The following is a 23383-nucleotide window of genomic DNA, read 5'->3' as shown; positions in this document are numbered from 1 at the left end:
TTTTCATATCATTTCTCCCATGTTTCTCTTAGGAGTTAGTTTGGATCCTTATTTTATTGCACCCAATATAGTGGAGATAATTGAAAAATAGTCCCTATTTAAGGTTTTTTTGAGAGACTGAAGGAATAGAAAAGGCTATAAGCTTCAGTAAAATGAAATATCCATCATCAGAAAAATCAGTTTTCATCTGTTTATCTTTTTGGAGTATGGAGACACAGTCTTGCTTTTTAGTTGGCCTGGCACTCCACATTGAGCCCAAGCTAGCCTCAGTGTGTGTTGCTGCCTCAGCCTCCAGGTGTATTTCACCATGCCTGGTGTCTTTCATTACTTCAACCATAGCATTGTTCTTGGAGGGACTCTTAGCATTTGGGGTTTGATAATTTCTTTGCTGTTCTGTCCTATGTACCGTGGGACGTTTAGCATTCATGATTCCTGTTCCCCAATGCTATTAATAACAATTACTAACATTCCCATGCATTTCCAAATGTCTTTGCTGAAAAGTAACTGACCTGGATGATCTTTTGTCTTCTCTCCAGTTCAAACTTTAATGTGTTGAAATGTTTCTCTGAGGCATAACTCAGAGGCCACACTTAATTTCCTAAAGCAAATCTAAGTTCTTTAAAGATGATTTACTTTGATTTCAAATGTATATGTGAGTGCCTCCATGTATGCATGTGTACAGTGTGTGCCTGGTGCCCTTAGAGAGCAGAAGGCATTTGATTCCCTGAAACTGGAGTTAGAAGCAGTTGTGTTGCTCCTGAGTCCAGATCTTCTGAAGAGCAGCATGTGCTCTTAAGTGATGAGCCATGTCTCCAGCCCCAGATCTGAATTTTTAAAGAACTATTCATTTTGGATTTGGGGTTTTATACATGGTACTCTCAAGTCTAGAATCCTTTTTTTTTTTTAATTTTTAATTTTTTTACATGACTAAACTCTCCTTCACTAACTTCTCCATGAATACTATCCAGAAAGATAGCTCTTTCCTATGGTACCAAGCGATCTGCTGTCTATGCTATTAAACTGTGCCTTGTATTGCCCTTATTTTCCTGGACTTCAGTTTTAGTAGATTCCTCAAAGTTAGAGTGTTACTTTTCTTCCTTTCTGTATTCCACACATGTAGCACAGTGCCCACGCATAGTAGGTGTTCAGTGCATCTGTTAAAGAATAAAGTATCAGCACCTTTAATAGAGCTACTTTTCATTTCTCTTGTTTTTGTAAATCATGACACGGATGAATGTTTTCTCACAAGTTTGTTAAAATTCCGTTTTACTCTTTCATATAGCTTCTGGCATCAACCAGAAGGGATCAAGATAATATGCAAGCTGAACTGAATCGCCTCCAGGCAGAAAATGACGCCTCTAAAGAAGAAGTCAAAGAAGTTTTACAAGCCTTAGAGGAACTGGCTGTTAACTATGATCAGAAGTCTCAGGAAGTTGAAGACAAAACCAAGGAATATGAATTGCTTAGTGATGAATTAAATCAAAAATCTGTAAGATATATTTTGTTTTCTTTATACTTAACTATGAGTTATGTTAAATGAAAAGTTATTTAAGTAAGTTATTCCTGTATATGCCTAAGATATTAGTAACATCAACTCTCAAGATACTCAGGTCTCACTCTCACTTCTTACATATAAAGCCTAAGAGGTAGAGCAGCAGGGTTATAATTTTGGTTCCTAAAAGTATATTGATACATAACTTAATTGTTAATTTAAATGATGTTGGCTGTTTCTTTTCTTTTTCTTTCTTCTTTTTTTTCCCCCCAAAGGTCAATGTTGGCTATTTCTAATGTTAGGAAAAAATAATAATATACATTTTAGTAAAACTATCAGATGATCAATCTCAAATTAAGAAATACACACTTGGGGCTGGAGAGATGGCTCAGTGGTTAAGAGCACTGACTACTCTTCCAGAGGACCTGGGTTCAAGTCTCAGCACCCACATACATGGGAGCTCACAGCTGTCTGTAACTCAAGATCTGACATCCTCACACAGTCATACATGCAGCAAAACACCAATGCAAATAAAATAAAAATAAATAAATTATATTTTAAAAAAAGAAATACACACTTTAAAAAATAATAAATGTGGCCAGATGTTGTGGCATGTGTCTTTAATTGTAACACTGGAGAAGGAGAGACAGGAAAATAGCTGCAAATTCCAGGATAGCCTGGGCTATATAGTGATGCCTTGTCAGCAAAACCAAGAGAGAGGGTGGGAGGGAGGGAAGGAGGAAATGCCATGTAATTGAGTTATCAGAGTAGTCATGGGATACATTATTCTGAATAATTATTGGTTTGCTTACTGGAGTACTGACTGTTCACACCTTCCCAACACAAGGAATAGGACCTCGTGGACCATCCTGTAGCAGATGGTGATTTGTGTGGGATGCCTACTTCCTGGAGTAACGTCAGAAATAGTAGATAGCTGTTATTATTTGAACAACACTGGTCTCATGTTTCAGTTATTTCTGCTTAGAAATCAATTCCTAGTTGTATTCAGTATTGGTACCTTCCATCTCTTTCCTATCTGTGCCTGCATTTTGGTGCCTTGCCATCTTTCCTATCTGTGTCTGAAAGAAAGTAGTCAATACTAAGAAATAGTGCCTTTAAAAAGGTTTGCTCCTCCTGAAGTGTTATCAAATAGCACCTTTAAAAGATTTACTTCTTCTGAGTTACTATGAACTAATGCCTGTAAGGTGCTAAGGGATGGCTCAGTGGTTGAAAGCATTTGTTGCTCTTTCAGGACCAGATTTGATTCCTAGCATCCACGTGGTGACACACAAACCACCAACACTCATACACATAAAATACATTTTAAAAGAAATAGAGCTTAAATAAAAGGATTACTGCTCCTGATGAGTTTGTTTTCTGGTTTTAATTTCGAAAGTTAACAGTTAGGTTTGTCATAGTTAGTTGATAAGGATATCTAAGAAGGTTCTCCTCCTTCCCTGGTTGAATTATTTTATCAAACCTAATTACTGTTTGGTAAAACATCAGTGAATCTTAGAGGTGGTAGGTTGGCCTTTGTCCACTGGTTTTGGTGTTTAAGACAGTTGTACAGATGTGGAGCTGAAATCACCAGATTTTGTTGCTTATATATTTAAGCAGTATTGTTGTTTAGATATTAATGAAAATACCTGGCAGTTTGATTATGATAGGAACATGCTGAATTATGAAACCTGAAGGAGAGCTAGTATATTGTAAATTGGGAGAACAAATATTCTGCTGATAGGCAGAAACTAAAGGAAATGACCAACCACCAGAAGAAGCAAGCAATTGAAATGATAGCACCTGTACTCAAATATTGACTAAAAGACAATAAATTGCATTTAAAATGCTACATTTGATATTTGATATGTCATTTTTAACATGGGCCAGATTGGATTGTACTCTTCCAAATGTGATAACTTTGTAGCTGATAACCAGATATTATTTTATTTTATTTTTTTTTTGGTTTTTCGAGACAGGGTTTCTCTGTGTAGCTTTGCGCCTTTCCTGGAACTCACTTGGTAGCCCACGCTGGCCTCGAACTCACAGAGATCCGCCTGGCTCTGCCTCCCGAGTGCTGGGATTAAAGGCGTGCGCCACCACTGCCCGGCCAGATATTATTTTTAATGTACAGTTAGAGTAATTAAACTTGATAACGTTGATTCATCCTTAGCTCCTAGGTAATTGCTTATATCATAGTAGTAAAAATAATAATTATGACTAGGTAAGTTCTCTTTAGTGAACATGTACAAAGTAAATAAACGAAGCATACTAACTGCATAGAAAGCAGCTCTCCAAAACCAGGAAATAGCATTCCAAACATTAATTTCAAAAGATAAACAAAATATAGTAGTAGATGACAGTAGTACATAATTAATACTGAAGTTCCCCATTTCTATGCAGAAAATATCCAATCTGAGGAACTTAATGATACATTTATTATTATACCTGCTTTTACTGGGATATAAGAATAGAACATGCCTACTTTACATAGTTTGAAGTCTTATTTTTTAAGCTTGAACTAGAAGCTACCTCATCATTCATTATAGATGAAGAATCTCAAAGCAAGAAATAAATGCTTTTATAAGGACTATAATGAATATTTGAAGATTCTCGTCTATACTGTTTTCATTCTGGCAGGCAACTTTAGCAAGTATTGATGCTGAGCTTCAGAAACTGAAGGAAATGACCAACCACCAGAAGAAACGAGCAGCTGAAATGATGGCATCATTGCTAAAAGACCTTGCAGAAATAGGAATTGCTGTAGGAAATAATGATGTGAAGGTAATAGGATTATTGAATATTACATGTAATTTTCTGTGTATAGCTCACCCTTTGGCTTTCTAGTTTGTTGTGTGTGTGTGCATTATTGTGCGGTGCAGATGCACATGTTTTCAGGTATGTGTGAAGGTCAGGCATGAATCTTGGGTGTTGTTCCTCAGCACCCATTCACTTTGGGGTTTCTTTTTCTTTGCGTCTTACCTCGTGTTTTTGAAGTAAGTCTCCCAGTGGGATCTGGGGCTTCCCACAGGGACTCTCCTCTACCTTCCTCCCAAGCATTGAATATAGTTACATTCCCACTACACCTGGCAGTGTTTTGTTTTGAATTTTGGTATTTTTAATGTGGATTTAAAAAAAAAAACCTCAGGCTTTTGTGTCTTACTAACTACACTATATTCTCAGTCCTGCTATTTGTTTTTTTTTACAAAGTTCTTTTCATACCTATTATCCTCATAACCATGTATGGCAGGTGGTATTAACTACACTTTTAGATTATTTTATTTTTTTATTTTTGTGTGTGTATACCGTGTGTGCATGTATCTCTGGAGGGCAGAAGAGGGTCTGGGATCTCTTGGAGCTGGAATTAATAGGCTATTGTGGCGCCCCAAGTAGGTGCTGGCAACCCAGTTCAGCTCCTCTGAAAGAGCAGCAAGTGCTCTTAACACTGAGACATCTCTCCAGCCCCTTAATTCTGATTTCAGTAGATGAAAAAAGGGGGTAACAGGCACAGAAACGGTATTCACTAAGCAACCTCATTGGGCCATGTTGGATTCTTTCCTCAAATGTGTAAAGGTTTTCACTTCAAAATCACCTCACTGGGCTGGTGATGTGGCTTAGTGAGTAAAGGCGCTTCCCACATAATCCTGATCATCTGAATTTGATCCCTGGAGCCCATGGTGGAAGGAGAGAACTGACTTCATGTACTTTATCACGTGCACATTGGCGTTTAAGCATATCATACATGTGCTTGTTGATATTGATGATAAATTCTTTAAACATCTTTATTTATTTGTCTATGTATTTGATTAGGACAGTAGTAAATCACATTGGAGAGAAAGCTCATAAATGAATTGACCTATTGTCACTTCATACTTTTTTGAAAATAATATGTGTATTTGTGTGTGGAGGTCAGAGATCAACATCAGGTGTCTTCCTTACTCACTCCCCTTCGTTATTGAGACTGGGTCTTTCACTGAACCTGGAGCTCAGTTCTCTAGCTTCCTGCCATAGAGATCCCCTGCTCCTGAGTACTGGGAATTGACAGTGACCACTGTGCCTGCTGAGCTTTTACCTGCGTTCTGCAGCTGAAAACCTCAGTCCTCAATCTTGACAGCAAGCGTTTGACCTGTGGGGCCATCTACCTGGTCATACACATTATGTTTTGGAACAAGGGTCTCATTGACTGCCTAGACCGGCTGACCCACAAGCCTAATTTGGGAAAATAGACAATGAACAATTTCAGCTTTAACTTATTCTTTCCTTTTTTTTTTTTTTTTGGTTTGTTTGTTTTGTTTTGTTTTTGAGGGGTGGTGTTCGTGGTGTTTTATTTTGAGACAGGTTCTCACTTGGTTCAGTTTGTAGAGCAGGCTGTTCTTGAACTTACAGAGATCTGACTGTCACAGCCTCCCAAGTACTGGGATGTTTGCTACCACTCGGCCCTAGCTTTAACTTACTACCTCATGTTTTCTCCCAGCAACCGGAGGGCACTGGTATGATAGACGAAGAGTTCACTGTTGCAAGGCTCTACATTAGCAAAATGAAATCGGAAGTAAAAACCATGGTGAAACGCTGCAAACAGCTAGAAAGCACACAGACTGAGAGCAACAAGAAAATGGAAGAAAATGAGAAGGAGTTAGCAGCATGCCAGCTCCGCATCTCCCAGGTATGTGCTACAGAACGGTTTTCAAGTTCCTAAAAAGTTATATGTGTAAATTTTATTATAAAGGTTTTCAGGATCACAAGGTTCTGTGTATTTTCAGTAACAAAAGGCCTAGTTTTCTTAGTGTAGCTGTTTCTTAGTGTAGTTGAATGTTTTAACATGTACATCCTAAGTATGGAAATTACCTAGAAATATGTGACTGACAAAATGGATGAGCAGAACTTCGGGGCCCAGTGTTCTGACTTTGCTGCTGAATAATGGTAGGTCCTACCCTGGAACTGTTCAGGGAGGGTCAGGAATAGCAGTGTCTCAGGTTTCAGGTGGTGCGTTTTAACTGCACAATGTATGTGCGGTATTTCCCCACTTTATATAAGTATTTTTTCCCCAAAAGCACGAAGCCAAAATCAAGTCACTGACCGAATACCTTCAAAATGTGGAGCAGAAGAAGAGACAGCTAGAGGAGTCTGTTGACTCTCTTGGGGAGGAACTGGTCCAACTTCGAGCACAAGGTACTGGCTTCCAATTGCTATGTCCATATTCTTCCTTACTGTAATGTAAATTGATGTACACATACTCCCACTGAAAGAAAATAGACAATTTGGAATAGTAAATAAATTATCCACTTCAGTGTGACTTTTTTAAAATTAAGGAGTATCTGGCCTCCAGACACATACACACACAGATAAACACATCCATATGAACATATGAGGCCCAAACACACATGTTGAGAGAAAGAAAAATTGTATTGAGTATAAATAGCAATTCAAGGGATATCCCACAGAGTTCTTGTATGCATGTGAGTAGGTGTGTATATGTAAATTCTAACATGCGCCGCCGGGCGGTGGTGGCGCACGCCTTTAATCCCAGCACGCAGAGGCAGGCAGATCTCTATGAGTTCAAGGCTGGCCTGGTCTACCAATCGAGTTCCAGGAAAGGCGCAAAGCTACACAGAGAAACCCTGTCTCGAAAAACCAAAAAAAAAAGAAAGAAAGAAAATTCTAACATGCAACACTTGGAAACTATTTCATTTCCCTTTTGTGATATCAATACAGTGGTGGCAATGAAATATCCTAGTGTTATTGAACATGGAGAGTTTGGCCAAGTTCTTATAGAACATGCTTGCTTTACAGTTTCTATTAGGATTCTCAGGCTCACTTTGGTCCTCATTTTTCCTCTCTCTCTCTCATACCCAAACAGAGAAGGTCCATGAAATGGAAAAAGAACATTTAAACAAGGTTCAGACTGCAAATGAAGTGAAGGCAAGTTTGGTGCTCTAGTGGGTCCTAAGGTGTTTAATCCATCACTGTTATTGATCTTAGTCTAACTTTAATATCTTTCTCCTTCCAAACTAATTTTAGCAAGCTGTTGAACAGCAGATCCAGAGTCACAGAGAAACTCACCAAAAACAAATCAGCAGTTTGAGAGATGAAGTTGAGGCAAAGGAAAAACTAATCACTGATCTCCAAGAGTGAGTGTTGCACTTGCCTCTGAGTTGCTCAGTACTAATCAGAAGGTTGACTCTTCAGACAGGGGGAGCTCATTGGGTACTAACAGACAGACACAGTCTCACTAGAAACCTGCTGTTTTCAGCAAAATTAGATTTATTTTCACATTTTTTAGTAACACTTCCCAAGTTCCAGATCAGTTTTGAAAATATTTTTTTAGACTGTTTGATCTGAATATTTTGTAAAAGAGAGGAAAGGGAACAGTTTGAACTCATTTGTGGAGATAGTTACTAGCGAGGAGAGAGAGATGGCTCAGTGGTTAAGAGCACTGACTGGTGTTCCAGCAGACCTGGGTTCAATTCCCAGGCCATGTGGTGTCCAGTCACACCAGGATAAAAATTAAAAAAAAAAAAAAAAGAGAGAGAGATAGTTACTAGCTTCTCAGAGGTTTGAGAAAGGCATTCTAGAAAAGTACGGGGATGTTGCTTTGTTTTTAAATAGACATTGTCTTTTATCTAGAAGCCATTTCTTCTCTTCCCATGTTTCCTAGCTTCATATACATAGACTATACAGTAGTGAAATCTGGTAATTGGAGTAAAAACGAAAGGAAGAAACAGAATAGTGATGACAGTGTTCTGGGAGGGGGTTCTTGTTCCTAATACCTGATAAGAGTGAAGTTAAAAGTTAGGGGAGCAGAAAACAGTGATCTCAGATGGTCAAGTGACTGAAAGGTCCAGGCCCCTCCCTTTCCTGCCCTTAGAGAATGGAGCAGTGAGGTCCTGGCCAATTGGCAAATGAGATAGAGCATTTGAGAGTTCAAGCCCAGTGTCGTGGCACACATTTGTAATCCTAGACTGATGCAGGAAGTTCCTGGATAGGAATATGTAATTTCAAAAAGCAAAGCCCCCCAAAAGTTCCATTTTGATGCTGACATTCAGACAGCTTTGAGGTTGAGCCTTGTATTCTATTCTTCCATCAGCCAAAACCAGAAGATGGTGTTGGAGCAGGAACGCCTAAGAGTGGAGCATGAGAGGCTGAAAGCTACGGACCAGGAGAAGAGCCGGAAGCTGCACGAGCTCACGTGAGTGTCACCTGATTAAAGCCTAGAGTACAAGGTACTGCAGGCACTCCCAGGGCATGGCTACCTTCTGCCGTGCTTCATCTGTGACACGTGCTTGTTCTGTAGGGAAAGCAAGTTCTCACATAGACTATAGTCCTGTTTCTCAGACGGCCTGTTCTTTTCTTAAGTGTCTACAGTACTTCAGAATCTATCATAAAAACACTCCTAAAATCTGATAATAATAATTTAGAAAATTGTAGAATATATTTCTAATACATTTTGTCAAATTTGGTTTTTCATAAAAAGGACATTGTTTTGGCTTTAAAAAAAAGTTTTGAGTTTTTTAGTTGGTGGTGGTGGTTTGTTTGTTTGGTTTGGTTTTTTGTTTTTGTTTTTGTTTTTTCTGTCTCTCTTAATGTGTATGGAGTGGCCTGCCCAGATTTATGCATGTTCACCATGTGCATGCCTGGTGCCCACAGAAGTCAGAAGAGAGTAACAGAGCCACAGACTGTCTCAAGTTAATGTGGTTGCTGGGAATCAAATGGGTCCTCTGCAAGAGTAACAAGAGCTTCAACTGCCAAGTCATCTTTCCAGCCTCTAACTTAATGTTTTGGACAGAGAGTTTTTTCCCCCATACTTTTCCTCATTCACTATGAGTTACTTTTTCCCCAGAGTCTGAGTAGGTAGATAACTCATGATGCTAGTCTTCCACAGGCCTTGAGTTTTAAGAAATGATTTGCAAATGAACTATGGTAGTTAGGATAGTTAAACTGTAAGACTAGTTCAGAAAGGATTGTGTAAAGGTTCTGCTGAGGGCTGGAAATGTTGTCCAGTGGGTAGGGAATGTGCCAGGCATGCACAGCCTTGGGTTTGAGTCCCAGCACCATAGCATGGGGGGTGGGAGGGGGGATTCTGCTAAATTTCAGCTGTAGTTTTGTGTAATATAAAGTATTTTAGTTTCAGACAAATGTTTCCACTTAATGAGTGTTATTTTAGGTGAATTAACAGTATACTATAGGTAGCATATTTTAGAATAAAAATTTAAGCCATCCCTTATATGAACTCTGCCACATACTGTTTGATCTCTTCCATTGCTATATGAGGGCTTTTTCTCCCTAATCAATTATATATTGAAAAAAAGACTGAAATATATAAATACAGATTTCTTTGAAAGATACAGCACAGCCGGGCAATGGTGGCGCATGCCTTTAATCCCAGCACTCAGGAGACAGAGTCAGGCTGATCTCTGTGAGTTCAAGCCAGCCTGTCTACAGGACAGCTAGGGCTGTTACATGGAGAAACCTTGTCTGAAAAAAAACTAAAAAAGAAAAAGAAAGAAAGATACAGCATGGGCAAACGCAAACTGTTGTTGAAATATGAGCATCTTTCTATTTGAATTTAATAAATTTTGATTTAATTTTTGCTAGATAAAACTGATTTATGGAGTCAAAGCTGAAAACATGTACCTGTGTTGCTTCAATTTAGGGTTATGCAAGACAGACGAGAGCAAGCAAGGCAAGACTTGAAGGGTTTGGAGGAGACCGTGGTAAGAAAATGTGAAAATCAGTAGGCCTGGGGAGCATGTTTGGATTTTTCTGCTGTAGTTATTGTGAATGTAAGACTGGTGTCTTTATTCTTGATTCAAGGCAAAAGAACTTCAGACTTTGCACAACCTTCGGAAGCTCTTTGTTCAGGACCTGGCTACCCGGGTGAAAAAGGTGACGTCATAGTGGGAGGGCTGCCTGAGGAGTGCTTGCGGTGTGGGGTGCTTTTCTAAAGTCTGTGTACGTGGGCGTGCCTTCCTGCGTCTCGCAGCGTCCGTGTTTGTGTGGAGAAAGCTCGGTGTTTGATCTTGACACCCTCCGCTTTTGTCACCCTCCTCCTCCTCCTCTCAGAGTGCCGAGGTTGACTCTGACGACACTGGTGGCAGTGCTGCCCAGAAGCAGAAGATCTCCTTCCTGGAGAACAATCTGGAGCAGCTTACCAAAGTGCACAAGCAGGTAACGGAGAGCGTGTCCTGTGGCAGCATTGCAGACCATAACTGGGGGAGTAGAAAGCATGTTAACCCTCAGATGTGGCCTAAGATACACAAAATCCTGGGTTCAATACCCAGCACCCCCATAAAAACTGGATGTGGCAGTGCTTACCTGTAATCCCAACTGGGGCATAGAGACCAGAGGATCAAGGTCATCCTTCACTACATGAATAGGAGGCCATGTGGGATACATGGAACTCTGTCTCAAAAACCTACCCAAAGGGATATTTGCTTTACCAGCTGAGTTGTATTACTGAAGGAAGTAACTGCACTAGCACTGTGGTCTACTTTATTGTCTGCCTAGGTACAGAAAGATTACAGTCAATCAGCCCCATAAAAAAAATAAAAAAATAATGAACAGGGTTGGGATGTTAGCGCCTAGCATGCAGGACACCCTGGGTTCTGTCCTCAGCACCACAGAAAACCTAGTGTGGTGATGATGCCTCTAATCCCAGCACTCAGGAGAGTCAGGATCCGAAGTTTAAGCTCATCTCCACAGGGTGAGTTTGAGGCTATTCTAGGTTTTTGTCTCAAAACAAATAACTAAACAGTGTGTGCTTTGTGAGATGTATGTCTAGTGTGTGTGTATTTTCACATGTGCTGCCTAAATGGAAAAGCTCAATAGAAAATGTAGTTTTATTCACTTTTCTAAATTGTAGTTATGAAATGCTCATTTTCTTAAATCATCTTGTTAAAGCTGTCCATATTTTCTTTGTATACCTTTAGTTAGTACGTGATAATGCCGATCTTCGCTGCGAACTTCCTAAGTTAGAAAAGCGACTTAGAGCTACAGCTGAGAGAGTAAAAGCTTTGGAGTCAGCCCTGAAAGAAGCCAAAGAAAATGCATCTCGTGACCGCAAACGCTATCAGCAAGAAGTAGATCGGATAAAGGAAGCAGTCCGGTCAAAGAATATGGCCAGAAGGGGGCACTCTGCACAGATTGGTTAGTAGAATATACAAAGTCAAACTTTGAAATGATGCCCAAGTAGCTTGTCCTTCAGCTTGAAAGCATTTTCTCCTTTATCATGCTTTGTCAGGACAGTATTTCCTGTCTTTATTTTCTAAACTACTTAAAAGTGACAGTGTAAGTAGTCAATAAATATTTTGAAAGATTGTTAGAGACAAGAGATTATATTGATTATTTCTGGAGAATGGGAAATAACCAAGAGAAGAGATCAAGAAACAAAGATGCAAAAAGAAATTAATACATGGAAATACTGGGGAATGGGTAGAAACCTAAGTAATCACGGCAGTCACTGTTAAACCATGTTCTAACTCCATTGTCTGTCTCACAGCAAAGCCCATCCGTCCTGGACAGCATCCAGCAGCCTCTCCAACTCACCCTGCTGCAGTTCGTGGAGGAGGCACAGTTGTTCAGAACAACCAGCCAGTGGCACTTCGAGGTGGCGGAGGCAAGCAGGCGTAATCCTTGACACATCGCAGGTGTGGGTGCGGGCCTGGCTTTTGAGTTGTCACTGTATGTGGAAATGCTGAGCTACAGGCTTAGGATTAGTTTCACATTAGGATCAGAATTTTTTTTTTTAATGTATGTGGTTTTATGAAAGTAACTTGGCATGATTTCTTACAGTCTGTTTCATGATTCAGATAATCTGTATTTTCAGTTTTATGTTGTTTTTAAACTCTCGTTGGATCATTTATAATAGTTATTTGTATCCTACCCAATGGTTATGCCCTGGTTTATAATATTGCCTTTACTAGAAATTTAATAAAGCACATTAATTTTGTTTCAAAATTGAAACTTCTATAAATGAAATGTGAAATGTGAAGTGTCTTTTATACTATCTCATTCTTTAGATTACTATGCCCCAAACTAGAATTCCAAGGGGTGAACATTTCTAAGGCTTTTATAATTGCTTTTTAGAAGGACAGCCTCAAATTGCATCTTTTTTTTTTTTTTTTTTTTTTTTTTCGAGACAGGGTTTCTCTGTGTAGCTTTGCGCCTTTCCTGGGACTCACTTGGTAGTCCAGGCTGGCCTCGAACCAACAGAGATCCGCCTGCCTCTGCCTCCCGAGTGCTGGGATTAAAGGCATGTGCCACCACCGCCCAGCTCAAATTGCATCTTAATAAAAATTAGCATTTGGTTGCATCTTTGCCAGCATTGAATATTGTTAATTTGTAATCCTCTATTTTGATAGGCCCCAAATAGCATCCCATTGGGTTATTGAATGAAGGTGGATTCTATATGCATACTTATCTCCATTTATGTTTCCTTTTTAAACAAGTTACTTCTTTATGTCCCTTTTCCATTCACCTATTGTGAGTTGATTTTTCTTTTTTAAAATTTTTAGTTTTATGTGTATGAGTATTTTGCCTGCATGTATGTCTATGTACCACATGCATGCAGTGCCCCTTTGGGCCAGAAAAGGGTGTTCAATCTCTGGGATTGGAGTTATATAGGCAGTGAGCTGCCATGTTGGTGCTGGAAATTGAATCCTGATCCTCTGGAAGAGGATACTGCTTTTAAGCACTGAGTTATCCAGCCCCTGTGAGTTGATTTTTCTAATGGGTTTCTGAGTTTTCCTTCTTTTCTTTTTCTTTTTTCTTTTCTTCCTTACTTATTTGATGTACGTGTATCTTTATGTTGTGTCTGGACACAAGTGTGGAAATTAGAGGACAACTTGGAGATTCTGTTCTCCTTCCACCATGTGGGTCCCAGGGATCAAATTCAGGCTTGTCATCTGTTCCTGTCAGGAAGATGTCATTTGAGGGCTTTCTTTGTAGTGTGTGTGTGTGTGTGTGTGTGTGTGTGTGTGTGTGTGTGTGTAACTATATATGTATGTATATATGTGTGTGTGTATATATAATAGTTGAGGACTTCTCTTTATATACTATAACTTTGAAATTTAAGGTTCTGGAAATAACATACTGCACGTGTTCTTCATGTGGTACTTGATAGCTTTCTTTTTAATTTAGTGATACCCTCAAACTTTGTTCTGTATCACGTTCATTAATAAATAGCTGCCTAATAGTTTATGACACATTGCCATAAGTCTGACTTTTAGCTAGAGAAGTCCCACAGTAAATGCTGAAATTTTGCTGGGTGTGGTGGCACACTCCTTTAATCCCAGCACTCTGGAGGCAGAGGTAGGTGGATCTCTGTGAGTTAGTCCATCCTGATCTACAAAGTGTGTTCCAAGACAGCCAAGACTGTTAAACAAAGAAACTCTGTCTTGAAAAAAACTACACACACAAAAGCTGAAAACTTAAAATACTAGATAATTATGAGATGGTAAACTCTTACTGCTTCTGAGAAATACTAAGGCTGGTTTATTTTGGTTTTGTTTGACACTTTGCATTTTACTGTCTCTAACTTTTGAATAGAGATTAAAGCAGCAGTATCTAATGTAAGATTTAAGTGAGAGATAAAAAGTGTGGGGTTTGGAAGTGTCAGTCTGGCAGCAGTCATCCTGTTGCATTCATGAACTTGAGCCTAGTAACTTTTTTTAAAGTCAGTTCTTTCTGGGCTGGGGAGATGGCTCACTCTTCCAGCTCAATGTCGGCCATAGAAGCATGAGGACTTGAATTTGGCTTGGCACCCATGTAAAAGGTAGACAAGGAAGTGCACATCCGTAAACCCTGCTTGGAGGAGGGGACATCCCTGGAGTTCACTGGGCAGCCAGCTAGTAAACCAGAGTTCTAGGTTCAGTAAGGTGTCCTGTGTCTAAGAAATATATTGGTGAAGCAAATTACCCCTCTCTGGCCTCTACACACACATGACAGACAACACACACATGATAAGTTAACTCATTCTCCTTTTTAATCTCTTTGAAATTCACTATGAAAGTTATGGGTTCATGAAAACTAAGTGTTTGTTTTTTGTTTTTTGTTTTGCAGCTGTAATAACAATCACATCTAACAAAGTTAATATTATGTGTAATATTATCTAATATCCAAATTGAGATTTCTCTCTTGTGCCTCTCTCTTGAGGTGCTGAGGACTTAACCCAGGACTTTGCACCTGCTAGTCAAGGGCTGTGCCATTGAGCTAATCCCCTCAGCCCTTCTATTTCTTGTTAATATCCTGTAAAGCTATTCTAAACCAGGGCATGATCTAGGACTTTGTATTTTTTCCCATAATTTTCTTTTAATCTAGAATATATCTATACCCTTTTAGTGAGAGTGATTTACTAAAGATACCCCTTATCATGAATGTGTTTAATAATGTATGTCTATTCCTTTATTTACTATATGTGACTAATGGTTATTCCTTTATTCACTATATATGAATGTAGATTGACTGATACAGCATAAGCTTTTGGTTTTTTTTCTTTTTTTTTGAGCCAGGGTCTCACTTGTATATTTTGACTTGCTTAGACTTGCCATGTAGACCAGACTGGCCTTGAACTTACAGAGATCCATTCGCCTTTGTCTCCCAGGTGCTGGGATTAAAGTTGTGTGCCACCATGCCCATAGTGTAAGCATCCCCACCTCCACCCCCCACCCCCCCACACCTGAGACAGGGTTTCTCTGTGTAACAGCCCTGGCTGTCTTGGAACTCACTTTGTAGACCAGGCTAGCCTTGAAGTCACAGAGTGCCTACCTCTGCCTCCTGAGTGCTGATTAAAGGGATTAAAGGCACCAGGTGTTAATGTAAGCGTTTTTGATTGAGACAGAGTAGTTAATGTTCCTACACTGAGAGATGCCCCTCCACACTCCATGTCCTGTCTGCCCACTTTGGACTAATAACTGACTTCAACCCTTATTTATTAATAAGATGGAAACAGTTCTTGAGAATTATATGAGTTAAGGAATCATCATGTAGCAGCAAACTTTTATTACACAGAAGCTGCCCCTTCTGCCTTCCTAGAGGAGGGAGTTTTAGAGCTCAAAGTTTATATCTTCAGATGTTGTTTTCATGTTAAAATTCCTATGTAAACCTTGAACTCCTATTTCATTTGCATAGAGTAGAGCATGTTCTCTGTTAAATATGTACAGCTCGTTTATATAGTAATATATATATTTATATAGCGATAGCAGTTTAGCACATAGGGAGATAGTTGGCTCAGCTGAGTGGCTTCTCAGGCGTTGAAAATGAATTTATGAAGTATAATTGCTTATAGGTTTGTTGATTGCTGTATCAAAGGATAGTCATTTTTTATTTAATATTTTTAACTTTTTAATTTTTTTGGTTTGTTTTGGTTTTGGTTTTGGTTTTGGTTCTTTGAGACGAGGTTTCTCTGTGTAACAGCTCTGGCTGGCTGTCCTGGAACTCAGTTTGTAGTCCAGGCTGGCTTCGAAATCACAGAGATCGACTTGCCTCTGCCTTCCAAATACTGGGGTTAAAGGTGTGTGCCACCACTACCTGGCTTATTTTCATTAATATTTTTAATTATGTGTATATGTGTAGTGCCCACAGAAGCCAGCGATATCAGTCCCTCTGGAATTGGAATTATAGGTGGCTGTGGACCACCCAGTGGGTGCTGGGATCTGAACTAAGGCCCTCTGCAAGAGCAGCATGCTGATCATCCCTCAAGCCTTTTAATTTCTTATTCCAGTGTATCTTAAACTATGATGGGTAACTGATGAACTGTTGAAAAGTTAAATACCCTGAAGATAAGTTTTTTAATTTTTGAGAAAATCATTTCAAAATATGGATACATTTAGGGCAGTGGTAATAGTTTGTAATATTGTTAATATGTTTTGTTTCCAGTTTTACATAGCCAGTCTTCTGTCACATAGCACTGTGAACAGGATTTTACTAAATGCAGGCACTTGAGGATAATTGTGTATTTGGGGGGTATGTCTGCAGGCCCCCAAGTACCACAGCATGTATGTGGAAGTCAGAGGTCAACACTGGGTGTCACTCATTGTCCTCGACCTTGTTTGAGACAGACTCTCTTCTGCACACTCCAGTCTTAACTGTCCCGACAGCGTCCAGACATTCTCACATCTCCTACGATACACAGGCATGCACTCCTGTACCTTGCTTCTTGTGGGTTCTGGGGATCCAAACTCAAGTGAGCACTTTTACCCAATGAGGCATCTCCCTAGCACTTCCTTATGTTTATTTAAGCCACATATATTTGTAACTAACCACTGCTAATTAGTGGTCCTTTGATTTAAGAATGTCATGTTTAAAAGATTGACAAGCCTGCTTTCCCCACTTCTCCATGCTCCCCATGCCCCACCTCCAACTCATGGTTAAGCCTTCTTCCTGAGAATCCCAAATACTAGGATTACACAATTGAGCCACCATGCCCAGCTCTATTTCTTTATTAAAATTATTCATATATCAGCCCACCTGTGGCTTTATTACTAGGGATGAAAAGAAATGATGGGCTGACCTTGTACACATTGTCCTGCTAGTAAATGTTCAAGTTAAAAGATAAGTAAAAGAAAGAAATCGGAGAGGCAGGCGGATCTTTGTGAGTTTGAGGCCAGCCTGGTCTACAGAGTGAGATCCAGGAGAGGCGCAGAGCTACACAGAGAAACCCTGTCTCGGAAAAAAAAGAAAGAAAGAAAGAAAAATCAGGCTGGAGAGATACACATTTATTAGAGCGCTTGCTGCTCTTGCATAGGACCTGAATTCCTTTCCCATTACCCATGTACCTAATTCCAGTTCCTGGGGCTCCTTCATCTGAACTTCATGGGTACCAGTCAGTCATATGGTGCTCATACAGGCAAGACAATTACACACATAACTCTAATTGAAAAGTATTTTTAAAAGAAATTAAGTCATTCCTGTTTTCATCCTTCATTATTATCTCAAACATGAGTTTTATAAAAACTAAAATTTTCTCTGCTTTCTCCCATTTCAGGTGTTGAAAAGTAATTGAAGTTTGAAGAGGACATAAAATCAAAACAGTCTTTCAATAACTCTAACCTCTACCCCCTTGGGATTGTAGACATTTGATTTTTTACTGTGTAAATTATTCCTAACCTGTACAGCTGTTTCCTATCTACTCTTGTAAACTCTGCTGCTTCCCAGCACTAGAGTGCAATGTCGATGTCCTAGAAGGGAATGACAGTTACAGCTGCGGCCTATTTATTACGGTTTGTCTTTGGTGTCTGCACTGTGCCGAGGAACTACATGATGGGACTGTGTTCCTTTCGATGCCTTTCTGTGTCTTTAATCTTGTTTACATTACCTAGCTGCTATTGCTGTTCCTTTTTCTTTTCCTACTAAATGTCTTCTTTTTTTTTTCTTTTTTAAGGAAATATGGAATATTTAGATTAAATGTCTTAAATTTTACCACTTACAAGACTACATGCCACAAAATATATCAGATCAGTGAGTACTGTATTTCAGAAATCCCTTGAGCAGGGTGTGGTGGCACACATGTTTAATCCCAGGCAGAGGCAGGTGAATATCAGCCAGTTTGAGGCCAGCCTGATCTATCTAGTACGTTCCAGGAGAGACCCTGTTTCAAAAAACAAAGACAAAAAAATTAATAAATTTAAAAATAAATATCCCTTGAAATGAAATCAGAGTTTATGTCTCTGGAGTCTCTGAAGCTGGCCTCTGAAAACATTGAACACTGAGACCTCTGATTGTCTAGCCAGGAGTTGAAGACTGAGCAGGCTGCTTGACTGTTAGCTCATGAAATTCCTGTTGCATATTACTTTAAATAGAAATATTTTACATATCAAAAGCAAGTCTCATTTTAAGGATGAGTTTGGAAATGACTGTGTATTTCTACTTCTGCACTTAACTTAATGGGACAGTAGTGCCCTGCTTCATTCTGTTAGACCTGCCTGCTAGAGCAAGAATTGACAGATGCTAATGTCATCTTTAATATTAGGAAATATTATGGATTAAGACATTATAGAATTAAACAATTATAAATTGTTAAATAATTGCATTGACTGTTATAAATTCATAGCCTTTGAAAATTGAGAAAAATTGTGAATAGGACAGATAAACCATAAACTTAAAAATACATGGTTAATTCTGCTCTGAAATCTTGAAGGTGGTTTTCACCTGCTACACTAAGTCATACACTATAATTTGTTTGGTTAGAAATAATAAATTGTTTGCAAGTCACTAATAATCCTCGAAAAAGTTAGATTGTTGGCCATAGTGCATAATTTTGTAATTAAAACTGTGTGTACCTGTTTTTGCCACTCATTTTTCAGATGATTAAATTCAAATCAGGTTTATTTTAAGGAACTATAAAAGTAACAGGGAAAGATTTCAACATCTGCTTCCTCAGTGCGGGGGTAACTGCAACCCTGTTAGCAGAAATCCACAGGAAATGGGGTGTCTGAGGTTATTCGGTTGATGGAGGAGCTTTGGAAGTTCTGTGCTAGAATCTGGCTGTCAGAATCTTTGGAAAAGTTTTATATACAGATATTTGTATTATTAAATTTGGAGCCATAGTCAGAAGACTCAGATCATAATTGGCTTATTTTTCTATTTCCTTAACTATTGTAATTTCCACTTTTATAATAATTTTGATTTGAAAAATAAACTTATTTATTTTTTTAACAGTCAAAATCTTTGCTGTTGTAGTCTGCAGCCTTTAATGATTGTGTTGCTTTTATGATTGAAAGAAACACTCCACAAATTGAAGTAAAACCTTGATGCAGCAAGGTGTTAAGTCGTGATTAAGTAAGATGCACGGCTCCTGTGGTCATCACTGTCTCTGTGAGAGACATCTGGCTGCATTCATAAGGACGTTCTTTCCAAGTGAAAATTTGCTGCTTTGGCAGTTTTCATAATGGAAAAAAAAAATCCTCTTTTGTCTGAATACAGTAGTTTTAAAATGTATCATGGGTATTGGTGCTGTGTAACACAATGAATTGTAGCTAGCATGTTGTTAAGAAAACACATTGTTAGGTTTTTTTAAATTTTAATGTTTCTTTTCTATTTATAATTTCAAACTTTCATAATCTATACTAAGAATTTCATAAATTTCTTTTCAGTGAACTGAACTGCTCTTTTTTGCTATGATAGGTCATTAAATATAGCATTCACTTGAAATGGACATTTTTTTATCATCTAGAATATTGAAAATATTTTAATTTGCAGTGTCTTTTTTCGTGACTGGATATATTAATGTCCTTCTGAGTGGTATTGGTAATTGGTTCAGAAAAGAAACTCGGTGAAATAAGAGTAGTATTTATTCATGGTGATCATTAAATTATTTGCCTAACTTAAGGAAACTAACTACTATGCATAACTGAATTTATTTGCAACTCTCAGTTTGACTTGAGGTAACAGAAGAGAGTCTGAGTCTACCTGTGGAATATGCTGGTTTATTGTCAGTGCTTAGAGTTACATTCACACAGAATTGGTTTGGGAAGACGCCATATAATTTTAAGTTAACCTGCATGCTGTACATGAGTTTAAATAAAGGAAAATCTTTTTGAAATGTAATGTCATTTTTTGAACTTTACTTAATGAAATATTAGCTTGATTTTATATGACTGAATGGCCTGCCCTGACAGAATAGCAGTGTGTGTGTGTGTGTGTGTGTGTGTGTGTGTGTGTGTGTGTGTGTGTTTAATGTGTTGTTGTCTCTCGAACAACAGGCCAAAAAATAAGACCTAGAAATCATCAGCCTCATTTTTGTTATTTTAATGTTATTTTGCATCTTTCTACTCATTTGTGTATATTTTAGCAATGAGTGACTTCTACTAAATTCAGGTGGGATTGGCTTGTATTTTGGTTTGTATCTTAAAATTATTGTGGAAAGTTTTAGTCATATATCAGTATATTATTTATGTATGAGTGCTCTGCTCTATCTGCATGTTCCTCTGCTCTCCAGAGGATGCCACTGATCCTATTATAAGTGGTTGTGAGCCACCATGTGGCTGCTGGGAATTGAACTCAGGACCTCTGGAAGAGCAGCCAGTGAGTGGTCTTAACCACTGAGCCATCTCTCCAGCCCTCGCCCATAGTTTTTTAAAGGTATTTTCATGATGCTGTTATTGTCTACTTTTTAAAAATAAAAATGCCCTAAAGCATATAGCAAAGGTAGGTATGGTGGAGCATGCCTTTAATGTCAGACCCTGGAAGCAGAGGCAAGGACAACCTGGGCTGTATGCTTTGTCTTAAAAAGAACACAAGACACACCAGATATCATTATCACACCAAAATAGAAATAATTTCTTTTTTTGTTTTTTGTTTGTTTTTCGAAACAGGGTTTCTCTGTGTAGCTTTGGAGCCTGTTCTAGAACTGGCTCTGTAGCCCAGGCTGGCCTCAAACTCACAGATGGACCTGCCTCTGCCTCCCGAGTGCTGGAATTAAAGGCCTGCGCAGCCGCCGCCGCCGCCGCCGCCACCACCACCACCGCCCAGCGGAAATAAGTTCTTAACCAGATTTTTAGTTTTTGTAAGAATTTTGTTTGCATCAAAATCCAGTTAAGGGCCACCCACATATTGCAGAATCCTATTCTATTATTTTTCTCTTGAAATTAGTTTATGAAGACAGCCAGGAGGCTGCCATAATTTCCCAGATGTTGCTGATTACAATCTTTAAGTATTTAACATCACTCAGTTTATATTTTCTGTACATTTGTTTTTAGATCCACTGGGATTTAGGTACTTTGTTTCATTAGAGAACTTACCAGTAGTACTACTAGTATTACATCAAGTGGTACATAATACCTTATAGTCTATCTTATAGGTTATCAGGTATTTAATAATGCCATAGATGTTCCAGTTCAATAGGAGTTACTGAATGGCACCACTGTAATCCTATCATTCCTTTTGTTAGCTTCAGTAGAATAACTTGCCCTCTTCCTATTTGGTTACCCAAAGATTAGTTTGCATAAGAAAGATGGAATAAATACCTGATTCTCTTCCCAGTCTCTCTTAAATTTCAAAACATCTGTTGCTTCTCTTCATCATTAGTGATGAGCAGGTGGCTGCTCAGGTTCCTCTCTGTGTATATACACACGTGAATGTACATATGGAGGCATGAGGCAAATCTCAGCTTTCCTCCTCAGTTGCTCTCTACCATTTTTGAGACAGGGTTCAAATTGAACCTGGAGCTCATCAATTCAGCTAGACTGACTAGCCACCCATTTCCATCTCCCCAGTTGTCAAGTACTGTAGGTGGAGTTTTCCTGTCCCACCAACCCGCTTCCAAACTACCACACAGTCTTAATATTATAAATGCTCAGCCAAAAGCTGAGGCTTGTTACTCGCTAACTCTTACATTTATGTTGGTGCATATTTCTTACTGATGCTTTGCCTTGTGGCATGTATGGCATGCCCATCTTGCTTCTCTCTGCATCTCTGGCAACTCTCTAGTTCCGTACTTCTTTCTCCCAGCATTCTCAGTTTGGCCCTCCCACCTAACCTTATCCTGTTCAGCCATTGGCCAGTCAGCTTCTTTATTAAACCAATCCAAATGACAAATCTCCACAGTATAAAGGATTATTCTACAAAGCACTTTACCAACTGAGCCATCTTCCCAACCCTGTTTTTGTTTTTTAGGTGTTATATGAGTCTTCAGAGTGTTTCCTTTTCTGAAGAAACGTAAACAAAATGGTTTCCAAACAAAATTTACAAGTAGTCCAAGTAAAGGGTGGGGTGATAAAGGACTCCATCAAGTGAAGACGTAAGTGCAGATGTGTATGCTTGCATTAATGAGGCAAACCAGGATAGGGAATAGATACATTTCAGTATCTAAATGAGAGGAAGGACCAGAGAATTTGGTTATTTCATGCTAGGTAGTTGATGCAAAACTCTTAAAGGAGTTCTAATGCCTTTGAAGTGATGGTCATAAGTAATAACAAATCCTCAACCATTAGAGGGATCCATGGCTCTAATTCTCAGGCACAGGCAATATAAATTGGCATTGTTCTTTGAAAGTTAGGTTTCACTTTGGCTACAGAGAATTTATAGTTTTGTATTCAAATATTGATAGTGGAAAGAAATTTACATAAAGCAGGAGCTGAAAGATAGCTCAGCTGGTCGTGATGAGTTTCATCCCCAGTAACCACATATAAAAGCTGGGTCTGATGGGGGCCTGCCTATAATCCAGTGCTGGGAGGAAAAGACTGACTGGTCCTGGGGCTCACTTGCCAGGCCATCCTAGCCTGAAAGATGAGTCCCAGGCCAATAAGAGGCCCTTGTCTCAAAAAACAAGGTTGGTGATATCTCGGGAATGCTACTCAGGTTGACCTTTGACCTACAAATTCATGTGCACACAAAGAATTTGTGTGAAGCAGTGGAGTACTGCAGGATTAAATTTGTGTTGTAAAACTTCTCTGACGATCAGGACCTCTAGGTTATAGGGGAGGGGACACAATGTTCCCATGGTCACAGAGACATGGGGTGGGGTGATAAATGGGGTTTTGGTGCTCCCTTCTGCTCCTAGAATTGTGTCCTTTTGGAAACAAAACTCAGAAGTACTTAGATGAGTGTACTGTTCTGAAGGATAGTACTTCATTCTTAAAAATTTTTGTTTTTAGATGGTCTTTCAATTAACACCATCATCAAACTACTCTTATGCTACCACACCCGCAGCTTGTGGGCTTTGAAGTGTGTGATCTGATCAATGGGCCCACACTCTGTACCTCTTTGTGAAATGAGAGTCCTGGTCTTAGAATGAGCAAGCTGTTGTAACCTCTGTCAATACTGCTTAAGATCCAGAAGCAGAAGAGACACATCTCCAGCCCTTCCAGGGTAGTAGACGTAATGTAGTCAGCTTACCACCAGGCTGCTAGCTGATCTCTTCAAGGATGGCCAAGCCCATTGCCAAGAGGTAGAACATGCCGC

General features: G+C 39.1%; 1 protein-coding gene across 1 annotated transcript in view; it reads left to right on the top strand.

The window, feature by feature from the left end:
- The window catches only part of Kif5b (kinesin family member 5B), a 48944-nt gene extending 28915 nt beyond the window's left edge, over nucleotides 1-20029 (top strand). The window contains exons 14-26 of the mRNA XM_059263742.1: nucleotides 1283-1489; nucleotides 4130-4273; nucleotides 5964-6152; nucleotides 6541-6658; nucleotides 7347-7408; nucleotides 7508-7617; nucleotides 8574-8675; nucleotides 10140-10200; nucleotides 10301-10372; nucleotides 10550-10654; nucleotides 11416-11632; nucleotides 11985-12132; nucleotides 17469-20029. Of these exons, the coding sequence (XP_059119725.1) occupies nucleotides 1283-1489; nucleotides 4130-4273; nucleotides 5964-6152; nucleotides 6541-6658; nucleotides 7347-7408; nucleotides 7508-7617; nucleotides 8574-8675; nucleotides 10140-10200; nucleotides 10301-10372; nucleotides 10550-10654; nucleotides 11416-11632; nucleotides 11985-12115 (1518 nt within the window). The 3' untranslated portion in view covers nucleotides 12116-12132; nucleotides 17469-20029. The remainder of the gene's footprint in view (nucleotides 1-1282; nucleotides 1490-4129; nucleotides 4274-5963; nucleotides 6153-6540; nucleotides 6659-7346; nucleotides 7409-7507; nucleotides 7618-8573; nucleotides 8676-10139; nucleotides 10201-10300; nucleotides 10373-10549; nucleotides 10655-11415; nucleotides 11633-11984; nucleotides 12133-17468) is intronic.
- Nucleotides 20030-23383: the final 3354 nt, after the last annotated feature.

Source organism: Peromyscus eremicus, chromosome 5 (genome assembly GCF_949786415.1).
Source record: "Peromyscus eremicus chromosome 5, PerEre_H2_v1, whole genome shotgun sequence".
NCBI lineage: Eukaryota > Metazoa > Chordata > Mammalia > Rodentia > Cricetidae > Peromyscus > Peromyscus eremicus.
Note: the sequence above shows the minus strand (reverse complement) of the source record. Positions and strands in the feature narration are given on the sequence as shown.